Raw genomic sequence first — 15,000 nt, 5'->3', positions numbered from 1 at the left:
ATGATGTGTGGAACAAGAAACATGGGAGGAAATAGAAGGAAGTGTAGTGAATGGTGGGATGAGGAAGTAAAGAAAGTTGTAGAAGAGAAGTGAGCTTTCACAGATTGGTTACAAAATAGGACGGGGAAATCATATGAAGTACAAAAAAAAAGAGAAGAGAAGTAAAGCATAAGATAAAGGAGGCAAAGAGGAGAGCAGATGTAAAATGGGGTAAGAGTATGACAGAAAAATTTGAAAGTAATGAAAAAATGTTTTGGAAAGAAATTAAGAGAGGAAGAGGAGGCAAATCAAGTAGAGAAGAAATAATAAAAGGTGCAAATGGAGAGATGATAATGGAAGAGAAGGCAGTGAGAGGAAGATGGGCAAGGTATTTTAGGGAGTTGCTAAATGTGAAGGAAGATAGGGAAGGAAAGGTAGTTGCAGTGGGAAGCACTAAGAAAATGACCATGATGAGTGAGGAAAATGGAAGAGAAAGAAGGAAAGATGAAGTGAAGGCAGCTGTTTAAGATGATGAGAGCAGGCAAGCTACCTGGGTTGGATGGATGTTTTGCAGAATGTCTGAAAAAAGGAGATACAGTGATGGTGGACTGGCTGGTGAGGTTATTTAATGTTTGTTTAAAAGAGGGTAGAGTACCAGAGGACTGGAGGAGTGCCTGTATAGTTCCACTCTACAAGGGAAAGGGGGACAAGTGTGAGTGTAGTAGTTTCAGAGGGATTAGCTTGTTAAGTGTAGTTGGGAGGGCTTATGGAAGGGACTTTAGAGGTTTAGGAGAGAAACAGAGGGAGTAATTGGTGAGAAACAGTGTGGATTTAGGACAGGTAGAGGTTGTGTAGATCAGATTTTTGTGATAAGACAAATAAGTGAGACAGCTTAGGATTTTTTTTTCTTCTTCTTCTTCTTCTATGGATCTGGAAAGGGCTTATGGCAGGGTTGATAGGAAGGCACTGTGGGAGGTATTGCAGATATATGGGATTGGAGGAAAGTTGTTAAGAACAGTCAAGAGTTTGTATGAGAGAAGTAGAGCGTGTGTTAGGATAAGAAATGGAGAGAGTGAGTGGTATAAGTAAAGGTGAGACTTCATCAGGGATGTATTGTCACCCTGGCTGTTCAATTTATACATGGATGGGGTGGTGCAAGAGGAAAATGCAAGGGTTGTGGGCCAGGGTTGGAGATGGTTAAAGAAAATGGAGAAAAATGGGAGATAAGGCAGCTGTTGTTTGCGGATAACACTGTGCTTGTAGCAGGATCAGAGGAGGGATTGAGGAAGTTAGTGACAGTTTGGGAAGGTTTGCAAAAGAAGGAAGTTGAAGATAAATGTGGATAAAAGTAAGGTGATGAGATGTACAAGGGGAGAAGGTGGCAGCAGACTGGAAGTGAACATCAACCACTTCCATACGGTGACTCCTACGTAGGCGGCATGAGGAGCAAGTGGGTACTCAATGATGCCGACGTCGGCATCTTGATTATATTTATTGTAGTCGTACCTACGTAACTTCCATTCTCTCTAAACTGGCTTCATCATATTTTCTATGGTTATCAAAATTTACGGGTGAAAGAGAACGAACGATTGAGCACTGACTTCATTTTTTATAATGCGATTAGTTTAGAGAGAATGGAGGTTATGTAGGTACAACTACAATAAATATAATCAAGATGAAGACCTCGGCATTATTGCGTACCCACTTGCTCCTCATGACGCCTACGTAGGCGTCACCGTATGGAAGTGGTTAAATGTGCTTAAGATGAAATGCCTGAGAAGTATGAAGTGAGGAGGAGAATGGGGGTGAAAAGGGAGTTGGGAGATAGGGTTGATGAAAGAGTATTGGGATGGTTTGGATACATGGAAAGAATGAGTGAAGAAAGTAAAAGAGATGCGGAAGCCATAGGTGGAGGGAGTGAACATAAGGGGGCAACCAAGGATAAGATGGATGAATGGGGTTAAGAGGCATTGGGAAAGAGGGGAATGTGTTGAGGAAGGAAGGGAGAAGACAGAAAATAGGAGTGAATGGAGAATGATTGTGTATGGATGATGCTGTGATGCATGGAAGGGTGTGGATAGGGGATGGGTAGGTAAGGGAGTATGTGTAAATGACATTTTGATGCAACCCAAAAGGAATTCTCCTAGTCTTCTCTTATTCTACTTGAGGGGATGGAGAAGTGTGGGGGGTTTCTACTTGAGGGGATGGAGAAGTGTGGGGGGTGAATGATTAGATGAAATGGCCCTGCTGTGGATGTGCTGTCTTGCTACATTGCTTCTGATCCAGGGCAGTGGGCAAGATGCAGGGATGACCCATCATCCAGGAGGACCCAAGAAAAGAAGGAGGGAGGGGTGATGAATGAGAGTGAAGTATGTGGGGATGAAATGGGTTTGAGTGGATGTATGCCTTTGACTTTGGGTACCTCCCTTGTGAGGGGGGGGAAGTTGTTGGTATATGTATGTATATTGTGGTAATAATCAAGCAGTCATTTGACTACCGCTGTGTGTAAACAATGCTAGATTTTTTTATGTGGAAAAACTATTCTCACCATTTGCTTGGATCTACACTTTTTGCCATGATTGAGTAAAATAATGAAGTTATCCATACGAGAGAAGATACAACCACAAGAGGTACTTTGGGATGTGTGGCATCCCGATTACATTAAGAAATAATGATAATATAATCTTTTTCACTGAGTCAGCCCTTCAATTATAATTTGTGTGTGTGTGTGTGTTTATGAATAAGATGCAAAGATCATCAAATATGTATTTTTAGAGAGATCTGGAGTAGTTCAAAGTTATTTGGAGTAAAACTATTTGAGAAACTGGCATAGGCATTGTCTCTGCCAAAGAGAGTTTCTCATTGTGAATAGAGGATGGGGCTTGATGTAGCTCCTTTTACATGATTGATGGGAATATCTCTAAACAGTAAGGTTGGACTTGCATGTAACTACTTGTTTATAGGATGAGCGAATGCAAAGGTTGGACTACAAACATTCTGTTGACTAGTGCAACCCTACCTTTATGAGAATGGAATGGAATAAATGTTCTTGGAGGATGCATGAATTGGAGGCATCAGAAGTGAAAGCAATAAGAAATGGTAAATGGATGGGATGACTAAAACTAAGAATTCATGGTCAAGTTAAAGTAAGTGTGGGTGAGAGTTGTGAAAAGCTGTAAACCAAGTTGATGATCTGTTCCATGAGTGGGGTGCAACAGGGATGAACTGGTAGTATTGGTATTGCTGAGAAATAAAATGGGGTATTGTATGATTACTGGCCAAGCGGGTAAGAGCGTCATTACTTGCGGCAGAGGTTCGAACCCTGGCAATAGAGAGTTGGACCAAGGGCATGGTTCATTCAATTCCATGCTACAAAGTACTCTGTAAGGGGCATCATCCTAGCCCCCTGATAAGAGGGAGTTTGTGATGTTAAACCGAATCATCATCATAACCTGTTGATAGTTTAAAGGTAAGTGAATGTAAAGGACATTACTGATAATTCACCAACACTTCTGTGAGGAAATTGTGTTGAATGAAAGGGATGTGATGGGAGTTGAAAGGATGAGGATGTCATTCTCCCTTGTTCAGCGAAGTCTTTGCAGGCAATAGTATTGAAGAAGGAGAAAATGTTGTGGCATTTCTTTGTACATAAGTGGACTTCATCTGTTCTTTTCAGGGGAAGCATGGAAAGTGGGGAAGATGTTTATGAATTCAAATTTAGTAAGGACGAGGTGGGCCGTGGAGAAGAGGATGACAAAAACAGTGCAAATGGACGAACAGAAGGACAAATAGAAGAAAAAGGAGATAAGAGACCCAGAGAACCTGATACTGAAGAAGATGAAGAAGCCAAGAAGAAAAGGAAGAAGGAGGAACCAAAAGAGAATAAAGGAGCAGGAAGAGGAGGGGGCAGGCCAGCAGGTAATGCTTTGCTCAAAGAATTTTGTAATTCATGTTTAGACATGTATATTTATCATAATAGTAAACTGTGTGTTGTGCATGGATGACATTTTGACACAGCCTGAAGGGATTCCTCCTGTCTTCTCTATTTTTCTATATGAGGGGACGAGAAGGGAGGGTTGCTGTGTAAGTGAAGTGGCCCTGCTGTGGATGTACTGTGTCTTGCTGCATTGCTTTTGACCCAGGCAGTGTGCTGGAGATAGGGATGACCCTTCATCTACAAAGAGCTAAGATGAGATGGAAATAGTGGGGTTGAAATGAGATGGATGAATGGGGTGGAAGGGGCTTTGAGCAAGAGGGGAATGACCATTGGGCCAGGAAGGGAGAAGGTAGGAGATAGGGGTGAGGGGAGAATGGCTGTGTATAGATGATCTTTGATGCAAGGAATGGAGAGGATGGGGGAGTAGGTAGTGATTATGTGAATTATATTTTGAAGCAATCCAGAGGGATTTATCCCCGTCTTTTCTATTTTCCATATGAAGGGACAGAGGGGGTTGCTTATTAAGTGAAGCAGCCTTGCTGCGGATATACTGTGTCTTGATGCATTGCTTCTTATCCAGGGCAGTGGGCAGGATACAAGGATGACCCTTCATCCACAAGGAGCTAAGATTAGAGGGAGGAAAAGGTGGTGGATGGGAGTGGAATGGGTGGGAGAGGGTGCATCCCTTTTGATTTGGCTACTTTCCATATAATGGAGAAAAAGCCCTTGGAATGTAGATAGATAGGAATATTCTTGAAATGTGCTTTTATTTATTTACTTGTTTATTTATTTATTTATTTAGTGATTGCATGTGTGGGATTTGCTACTCCACAAGGAACTAAGATAAAAGGGAATACAAGTGGATGATGGATGGATAGGGAGAAAGGGGCGTTCAGCAAAAGTGAAATGTCTTTTGAGCAAGGAAGGGATAAAGCAGGCGATAGGGGATGTCTGTTTAGCAAGGAAGGGAGAAAGCTGGCGATAGGGGTGAGTGGAGAATGGCAGTTCATGGAAATACTTTGATGCAACCCAAAGGGATTTTCTCCCCTTCTTTCTTTTCTGTGTTGAGCAAGGAAAAGAGGGGGCAAGGAATGGAGGGAGTGGGGAATGGTTGTGTGTGGATGATCATTTGACATGCCCGAATGGATTTCTTTGTCTTCTCTATTATCTGCGTGAGGGGACAGAGGGGGAGATTGCTGATTAAGTAAAGCTGTTTTGCTGTGGATGTGTTGTGTCATGCTGCATTACTTCTGACCCAGGCAGTGTGCAGGAGACAGATGACCCTTCATCTACAAGGAGCTAAGATGAGAGAGAGGAAAGAGTGGTGGACGGGAGTGGAATAGGTGGGAGTAGGTGTGTGCCTTTTGACTTGTCTATCTCCCGTACAAGGAGGGGGAGAAACCCTTGACATATAAATAAAAGTAAATAAATGGATGTTGGCTGCATCCCTTGTAAGGGGGAAGATACCTTTTGGTATATAGATATGAATATAGATAGATGTATGAGTTAAGGCAAAGTTGTTAAGGGCAATGTGTACATGGATGGATTGGGTACATGGAAAAAATGAGTGAAGAAAGACTAGCAACAAGAATGGAAGGCAGAGGTGGATGAAGTGAGCTTGAGGAGAAGAATAAGATGGATGGAGTGAATGGGGCTGTGAGTAAAAGGGGAATGTCTTGAGCAGGGAAGGGAGAGGGCAAGAGACAGGTGTTAATGGAGAATGGTTATAAATAGATAATTAAATGACATGTCTGGTGAGTAGGAAAGAGAGTGTAAAAAATAGGAGTGAATAGAGAATGATTGTAAATAGATGAAGGAAGGACATGGCCTAAAGCAATGTTCTTGTTTACAACGTAATTTTTCATAGTGAATGAGAGGGAGGGGTTTGCCACAGCTATATACCAAGGGTTTTTTCCCCATATAAAGGATGTAGCCAGCTAAGATGTGTACCCACTTCCACCTATTTGACTCCCATCCATCACCATTGTTACTCTCATCTTATGGGTGGTGCATGTAAACCAGGTCTGTCAGGCCCTGCTGTGGATGTACTATGTATTACTGCATTGACTTTGACCTAAGCATTGTGGCTGGAGGCAGGAATAAATAATTCACAATGAATGGGCTGAAGATGGGTATTGTGTGTGTGTGTGTTTTTATTTGGCTATCCCCTTTATAAAAGGGGAAAGGCCCTTTTGTCATGTTTAATTTAATTGTCCAAATTTTGAATCTTGCCCCTCAGGTCTTGCTGATAAAAACTTGAAATCAGGAGGACGAGGTTCAGGAGGAGGTAGCAACAAACCGAACAATGCTGGAAGTGGTGGCAATAATAATAGTGCCACTGCCAGTGCGACCCTCTCCACAACTGCAGTGGAGCGTAAGAGCCCCATGGGATCAGCAGCCAATAGTCCCAAACCACCAAGTAAAAATAGTGAGAGTAGTGACACAGATGAGGAGCCAAAGAGTGAGTCAAGTACTGGCATGGGACCTAAAGTACCTCCCCTCAAGATTGTGCTGCCCACCATAGGCAGCATTGAGCAAGAGCAGAGCACACGTAATGGCAAGAGTAATGGTACTCGGCAACTACCCTATGTGGTTCCATCCAGCACAGATGATAAAGATTCCAGCGGGGAAACCAAGGACACACAGGTAGTTTTGAAGGTGGGATCCAAGTCTTCCAGCCTTTATATTTGTGTTGTAACATAGGAAGTAGTGAAAGGTTCTGTAACCCTCCTCTTTCCAGTTGCATGCAGGTAGGAATACATGCTTATGGCCAGCTGATTTACATTGATATTTAAATACATATACCAATGGTTTTTTCCCTTTTACAAGGGAGGTAGCCAAAGTCAAAGGCATAAATCCACTCCCACCCATTTCATCCCCACATACTCCACTCCCATTTTTCCACCCCTCCCTCCGTCTTTTCATGGCTCCTCCTGGATGACAAGTCATCCTTGCATTTGGCCCACTGCTCTGGGTCAGAAGTAATGCAGCAAGACACAGCACATCCGCAACAAGGCTGGTTCATTTAATCGACAACCCTGTCTCTTCATTCCCTCATGTAGAAAAAGAGATGGGGAGAAGCCCCTTCAGTGTGTGTCGAAATATCATTCACACATAACCCCCCCCCCCCATCCCCTAACCACTCCTTTCCATGCATCATGGCATCATCCATACACACCCATTCTCCTCTTTTGTCTTCTCCCTTCCCTCCTCAACAGACAATCCCCTCTTTCCCAGTGCCCCTTTTACTCCATCCATCCATCTCATTGGTTGCCCCCTTATGTTCACTCCCTCCACCTCTGCCATCCACACACACACGTGTGTGTGTAAATATACATACATATATATTGTATTTACATATATGTATGTATACATATGTAGATACATATACCAATGGCTTTGTCCCCCTTACAAGGGAGGTAGCCAAAAACAAGGGCATAAAATCCACTCCCCATTCCATCCCCGCATACTTCACTCTTTCATCGCCCTCCCTCTCATCTTGGCTCCTCTTGGACAACTGGTCATCCCTGCATTTTGCCCACTGCCCTGGGTCAGAAGCAGTGTAGCAAGACATAACACATCCACCACCACCATCCTATCATGGAGAAAAAGAGAAGACTGAGAAATCTCTTTGGGCAGCATCAAAATATCATTCACACATATTCCCTCCCCCCACATCCCCTACCCACTGCCTTCCATGCTTCACAGCATCATCCATACACAACCATTTTCCACTCACAATCTTCTGTCTTCTCCCTTCCTCAACAGATATTACCCATTCCCAATGCCCCTTTTACCCCATCCATCCAACTCATACTTGGTTGCCCCCTCATCTTCACTCTTTCCACCTCTGCCATCCATACTTCTTTTAATAATCTTTCTTCACTCATTCTTTCCAAATGTCCAAAGCATCCCAATACCCTTTCATCAATCCTATCTCCCAACTCCCTTTCCATCCCTGCTCTCCTCACCTCATTTCTCAGGCATTTCATCTCAAACACATTATTCTTCCTCTTTTATGTTCCATGTTTCTGCTCCATACAGTGCTGTTGGCACAATCACTAATTCATACAATCTCTTCTTAGCATCCATTCCCAAATGTTTCTCATTACCCTTTTTAATCCCTCAAGGTATTTACTTTCTTTCAATCTACATTCTACCTCCACCTCCACTTCTCCCTTTCCTGCCACATTTGCACCCAAGTATCTAAAGCTGTCCATTTCCTCCAGTCTCTCTCTTAACCCTTTACTGCCCAACTTTCTATCTGTCATGATAAAAAAAAAAAAAATCACAAATTTTTCTTCTAATTTAAGACCAAGTTGCACATATATGTTGTCATTTTTATTTGATGACTCATACCAAGTGACTTTGAATTAGTGGACTAATTGGTCCAAATGGGCGTGACGAATAATAAGTATATTTCTTGAAATACATCCATTTTGGTTTTTCATGAAATACACATTTTAATTTTTCATAGTATTTATTTATTTTTGTTTCACAACACCAATAATAAGTATATCACACAGTTTTGACCACTAAATATGAGTAATATAGTATCACCTCTACCTATTTTGTGTGAAACTGTACAAAGCAGTTTTGCTTGCCATTGAGGCATACATTGACCTTACATTTAGAGCATGCTATGTTTGTTTTGCCTGTGCATCCTTTTCTCTTACAGGTCCTTCTTTGTTCCTCTACACAAGGCCAATGGCCAACACTATCATACCTGATAGAATTTTCAGGTAAAGACTGAGGCCTTCCACATTTAGCTACTTTGGCTGATGAAGCTGTAGAATCTTGCAGAGATGGTCTTCCTCTTTTTCGACTGCTTTCTTTCCCTGCTATCATCAAGGAAAATGCTACTCTGATCTTGAAGTACGCCAAAGGGATAACCTCCGACTTTGGCAGTTGGAGGTGGAGTGCATCCCTCCTGTACAATAGCCAGCTATTGACAAGCACCATATCAATCATGTGAAAGATGATATGATGATGATAATTTTTTGATCTAATATTTATCCTGTACAAAGAAATTAGGCAGTCTGCCAAGTCAACTCCTCCCATTGCCTGGTTATATTTCTGGACTATATCGGGACAAGGGATATCAATCCTTTGGGAGAGCTTTCTTTCATACCTTGAAACATTCTTTATTGGATGAGCTTTAGCAAAAGTGGACACTAGATGAACAACTTTGTTGTCACACCACTTGATATATGTAATTTCTGTTGACTTATTTGTACTCTTCAGCTCTTCAAAAGCGCCTCTTCCTTTTTTCATGAAATCTTTTTCATCTTTCTTTCCTCTCTTTATGCCTGAGAGGCGTGCTTGGCGCACTGTACCACAACACATAATTTTCCTTGTTGCCAAGTGCTCCAGCAAAGGCAAGGAAGTAAACCAGTTATCAAAAAACATGTAGTGGTTACAGTTCGGTGCTATGGTTTGAGATAGGTGTAACACAACATTGGAGCTTGCACCAAGATCAGGTATTGCTTGATCATTCACAGGTTTAATTTTTCCTGTGTATGGCATGAAATCATATGTCATACCATCCTTACCTGCTAATACAAAAAATTTGTATCCATATTTATGTGGCTTGCCAGGTATATATTGTTTCAAGGAACTGTTTCCTTTGAAAGGAATCATTTGTTCATCAATACAGATGGAATTTTTCTCTGAGGTGATCTACCATGGGTCGCACTCGTAGAAGCAGGTACAAGTGGATGCATAATAAGGGCATCTTCGACCTCTTCTTCAGTGTCATCATCACTATCAACATGCCCCAGGTCAACCACTTACACTTGTTCAGGATTTCTTGCATGTGTTTTCTCTATGAGTCTACCATAAACGATTGATACAGGGAAATCTGTAGGAGCAATAATGTTGAAAAATAATAGTAATTATTATTATTATTATTATTATTATTATTATTAATTATAATTACATACATATACCAAGGCTCCTTCCCCCTTACAAGGGGGGGTAGCCAAAAAGAAAAAGGCATAAAATCATTCCCACCCATTCCATCCCTGAATACACTCCACACTCCCTCTTATCTTAGCACCTTCTGAATGATGGGTCATCCCTGAAAAAAAAAAAAAAAAAAAAATATATATATATATATATTACAATAATAATTATTATTATTATAATTACAATAATTATTATAATTATAATAATTATTATTATTATTACTATTATTAGTACTGTAAATCGTATATAAGAAAACCTAGTGAACAATATGCAAATGCACCATACTACCCAAAATGATAACGATTACAAGAAAATAGGGACTAATATACATCTTTGTATGCTCAGTGAAAGACTGAGAAGAACGCCATGTTCCCAAATGGACGTATTCGTCCTCCAAAATAGAACCCATATGTACACAAGAATATGGCTCTAACAGTGTGGTTACATGTATAAAAATAACTATCAACATGTCAGCAACCTGTAAAAAAATTTCCATACAGATATTTTACCTGATATCTCATCCATGAGAGTACTTATGATGCTATTTAGCAGTAGAATGACGCACAGGTTACACCTCTTCTGGGTTCTCATGCACTGAACAAAATACCGCCGTATGTGGGCGGAGTCAAGTGTAGCGCGGGAGCTAGATACAGGACAAAAACATCTGGTTGGGAAAGAGAATCACATATGCCGTTTTCCTTCAGTTATACTTAATGATAATTTAGCGGACGAATTCGTCCACGTGGGCAGTAGAGGGTTAATACTGACTTCCAATTTACTGCCACATTCTCTCCCTGTAAATATCATTACCTTACATTTATCCACATTTATCTTCAACTTCTTTCCTAAACTTTGTCATTAGCTTCCTTAGTCCCTCCTCTGATCCTGCTACTAGGGCATTATTGTCAGCAAAAAAATAACTGGCTTATCTCCCATTTTTCTCTGTTTTCTTTAACCATCTACAATCCCCAGCCCATTACCCTTGCCTTTTCCTCTTGCACCACCACATCCAAGTATAAATTGAACAGCCAAAGTGACATAACACATCCCTGGCAAAGTCCCACCTTTCTCTCAAACCGCTCACTCTCTCCATTTCTAATTGTAACACAGGCTCACTATTGTAAAAACTCTTGACTGTTCTTAACAGCTTTCCTCCTATCCCATATATCTTCACTATCTCCCGCAGTATGTATATGTATGTATATATATATATATATATATAATATATATATATATATATATATATATCCATACATATATATATCCATCCATACATACATACATACATATACCAAGGCTTTTTCCCCCTTACAAGGGAGGTAGCCAAAAAGGAAAAGGCATAAAATCATTCCCACCCATTCCATCCCTGAATACACTCCACACCCCTCCACCCTTCCTCTTATCTTAGCACCTCCTGGATGACGGGTCATCCCTGCACCTTGTCCACTGCCCTGGGTCAGAAGCAGTGTCGCCAGACACAGCACATCCACAGCAAGGCCGCTTCATTAAATTGGCGACCCCCCCCCCCTCTCCGTCCCCCCATGCATAAAAGGAGAAGACGGGGAGAAATCCCTTCGGGCTGCGTCAAATTTTGCTCACACATACTCCCACACCCCCCATCCCCCTGCCCATTCCACCTCATGCATCACAACATCATCCATATACAACCATTCTCCATTCACCCCTATCATCTGTCCTCTCCCGTCCTTCCTCAACAAACATTCCCCTCTTCCCCAAAGCCCCCTTCACCCCATCCATCCACTTCATCCTTGGACGTCCCCTCATGTTCACTCCCTCCACATCTGCCTTCCATACCTCTTTTACTAGTCTTTCTTCACTCATTCTTTCCATGTGTCCAAACCATCCTAATACTCTTTTCATCCATCCTATCTCCCAACTCCCAACCCCTGTTATCCTCCTCACCTCCTCATTTCTCACTATCTAGCTTAGTAACCCCCATCATACTTCTCAGACACCTCATCTCAAACACATTCAAACTCCTTCTCTCTTCCTCTCTTATGTTCCATGTTTCTGCCCCATACAGTGCTGTTGGCACAATCACTCCTTCATCTAGTCTCTTCTTAGCATCCATTCCCAAATGTCTATTCCTCATTACACTCTTCAATCCACCAAGGCATATACTCACTTCTCTCAATCTACATTCTACCTCCACTTTCACTCCACCTTTTCCTGCCACATTTGTACCCAAGTATCTAAAACTATCCACTTCCTCTAGTCGCTCTCCCTTAATGCTCACTTCCAGTCTACTGCCACTTTCACCCCTTGTACATCTCATCACCTTACTTTTACCCACATTTATCTTCAGCTTCCTTCTATCACATACTCTCCCAAACTCTGTCACCTACTTCCTCAATCCCTCCTCCGATCCTGCCACAAGTGCAGTGTCGTCAGCAAACAACAGCTGGCTCACCTCCCACTTTTCTCCATTTTCTTTAACCATCTCCAATCCCTGACCCACTACCCTTGCATTTACCTCTCGCACTACCCCATCCATGTATAAGTTGAACAGCCAGGGCAACATATCGCATCCTTGACGAAGTCCCACCTTTACCTCGAACCACTCACTCTCTCCATTTCTAATCCTGACACAAGCTCTACTACCCTCATAAAAACTCTTGACAGCTCCTAGAAGCTTTCCTCCTATCCCATATATCTGCATAATGTCCCACAGTGCCTTTCTGTCTACCCTATCGTAAGCCTTTTCCAGATCCATAAAAGCCCAAAAAACACCCTTCCCCTTTCCTATAGCTTTCTCACATACCTGTCTTACCACAAAGATCTGATCTACACAACCTCTACCTGTCCTAAATCCACACTGTTCCTCACCAATTACTCCCTCTGTTCCTCTCCTAATCCTCTCAATCAAGATCCAACCATAAGCCTTCCCAACTACACTTAACCCCTTCCATACGGTGCCGCACACGTAGGCGTCATGGGGAGCGAGTGTATTCGCGAGGCTGCCATATCGGCGTCTTGATTATATTTATTGTAGTCGCCCCTCCATAATGACATTCTTTCTAATTCTTTTGTAATCGCATTTTCTATGGTTATCAAAATTCACGGGTGAAGAGAGAACGATCGATATAAGCGGTGACTATATTTTATGATGCGAGTATTATTACGACACGTCGTACGGCTGGCATTGGCTGCTGCCACCGAGATCCAAGTCCATGACGCCTACGTGTGCGGCACCGTATGGAAGGGGTTAACAAGCTAATCCCTCTGAAACTACTACATTCACACTTGTCCCCTTTTCTCTTGTAAAGTGGAACTATACAGGCACTCCTCCAGTCCTCCAGCACTCTACCCTCTCATAAACAAACATTAGATAACCTCACCAGCCAGTCCACCATCACTGTACTTCCTTTTTTTTTTTTTAGACATTCTGCATGGCATCCATCCAGACCAGGTGCCTTACCTGCTTTCATCATCTTAACAACTGCCTTCACTTCATCCTTCCTTATTTCTCCTCCATTTTCCTCACTCATCACGGTCATTTTCTTAGCATTTCCCACTGCAGCTATCTTTCCCTCCCTATCCTCCTTCACATTAAGCAACTCCCTAAAATATTCTGCCCATCTTCCCCTTACTGCCTTCTCTTCCATTATCATCTCTCCATCTTCACCTTTTACCTTTTCTTCTCTACTTGATTCGCCTCCTCTTCCTCTCTTAATTTCTTTCCAAAACATCTTTTTATTACTTTCAAAATTTTCTGTCATACTCTTACCCCACTACACATCTGCTCTCCTCTTTGCCTCTTTTACCTTTTGCTTTACTTCTCTTTTCTTTTCTTTGTACCTCTCGTATGACTCCCTCGTCCTATTTTGTAACCAATCTGTGAAAGCTCGCTTCTTCTCCTCCACAACCTTCTTTGTTTCCTCATCCCACCATTCACTACCCTTCTTTCTATTTCCTCCTGTCCTTCTTGTTCCACACACCATCTTTGCACACTTTGTGACTCCCTCCTTGAACCATCATCATTCCTCCTCCACACCCAGCTCTACTCTATCCTTCACTCCCTCCCACTCCTTCAGCTTCTTCTTGTACTCCTTCTCCTCCTTTTCCTTTTCATTTAAAGAGTTCACTCTAAGCACCTCCCTACCTTTTGTCCCTTTCCTCTTTCTCCATCTATCCTCCACTCTCAACTTACCTTCCACCAAAAAATGATCTGATATTCCCCCACCCTCTCCCCTTAGCACATGTACATCCTTAACTCTTCCTATCATAGTCCTATTTACCACTACATAATCCATCAACGCTCTATCTACCACCCTTCCATCCACCACCCTCTCCCATGTGTACTTATGCTTGACTTTCTTCCGAAACACTGTATTTGCTATCATCAACTCTCTAGACACTTTTCCACCATCAACTCTCCACTACAATTCTTTCCTGGAACTCCACATTGCCCAACTACTCCATCAATTGGACCATTTCCTACCCTAGCATTAAGGTCTCCCAGTACTATTATGTTGACATTTCTCCCTAAATCCTCTATGCACTCATTTAAATCTATCCAAAAGGCCTCCCTTTCTTCTACACTCTTCTCACTACCAGGCCCATATGCACTTACAAAGACCCACATCTCCTTTCCAGTTTCACCTTCATCCACATTATCCATGAGGAAACCTCCTTCCACTCCACTACACGTTTACCTATCTCTTCACTTACTAGTATAGCCACCCCTTCCCTCCCTCGCCCTCTCTTCACTCCTGATAATCTCCCACTTACACTCCCAAACTTACTCACCCTTCCCTTTCAACTTAGTTTCACTCACAAACATACTACCTATCTCTTCCCTTTTACTCTCATCTGTACCACATCCACGCACATTAAAAGACCCAAACCTTAGGGTGCTGTTCCGAAAACTCCCAGACCCTTTTATGGTTATACTTTTTCGTTTAGGAATGTCCCCTGTAGGGCTACAAGGAGAAGGATGCCTAGTCCCACTCCTCGTCCCTTTCTTCTCGCCTCTTACGATCCAAATATATAATATGAGGTATGTTCAATAAGTAATGAGAAAATGTCAGGTGAGGCATTGAATATGATTTGATCAAAATACTACGTCATGGAAAAGTACACATACATATATTCTA

The 15,000-nt window shown here is 42.1% G+C and overlaps 1 protein-coding gene across 3 annotated transcripts in view; it reads left to right on the top strand.

The window, feature by feature from the left end:
• Positions 1-15,000, top strand: part of LOC143041801 (uncharacterized) — a 118,908-nt gene that overhangs the window by 82,029 nt on the left and 21,879 nt on the right. For 2 of the 3 annotated variants that reach the window (XM_076213871.1, XM_076213872.1), the window contains 2 exons: positions 3,656-3,897; positions 6,156-6,574. In XM_076213871.1, coding sequence (XP_076069986.1) covers positions 3,656-3,897; positions 6,156-6,574 — 661 coding nt within the window. The remainder of the gene's footprint in view (positions 1-3,655; positions 3,898-6,155; positions 6,575-15,000) is intronic. The other variant, XM_076213873.1, reaches the window with a different exon arrangement.

This window comes from Oratosquilla oratoria, chromosome 32 (assembly GCF_046742065.1).
Source record: "Oratosquilla oratoria isolate Oo_2021 chromosome 32, ASM4674206v1, whole genome shotgun sequence".
Classification (NCBI taxonomy): domain Eukaryota; kingdom Metazoa; phylum Arthropoda; class Malacostraca; order Stomatopoda; family Squillidae; genus Oratosquilla; species Oratosquilla oratoria.
This window is presented reverse-complemented; position numbering and strand designations above follow the sequence as displayed.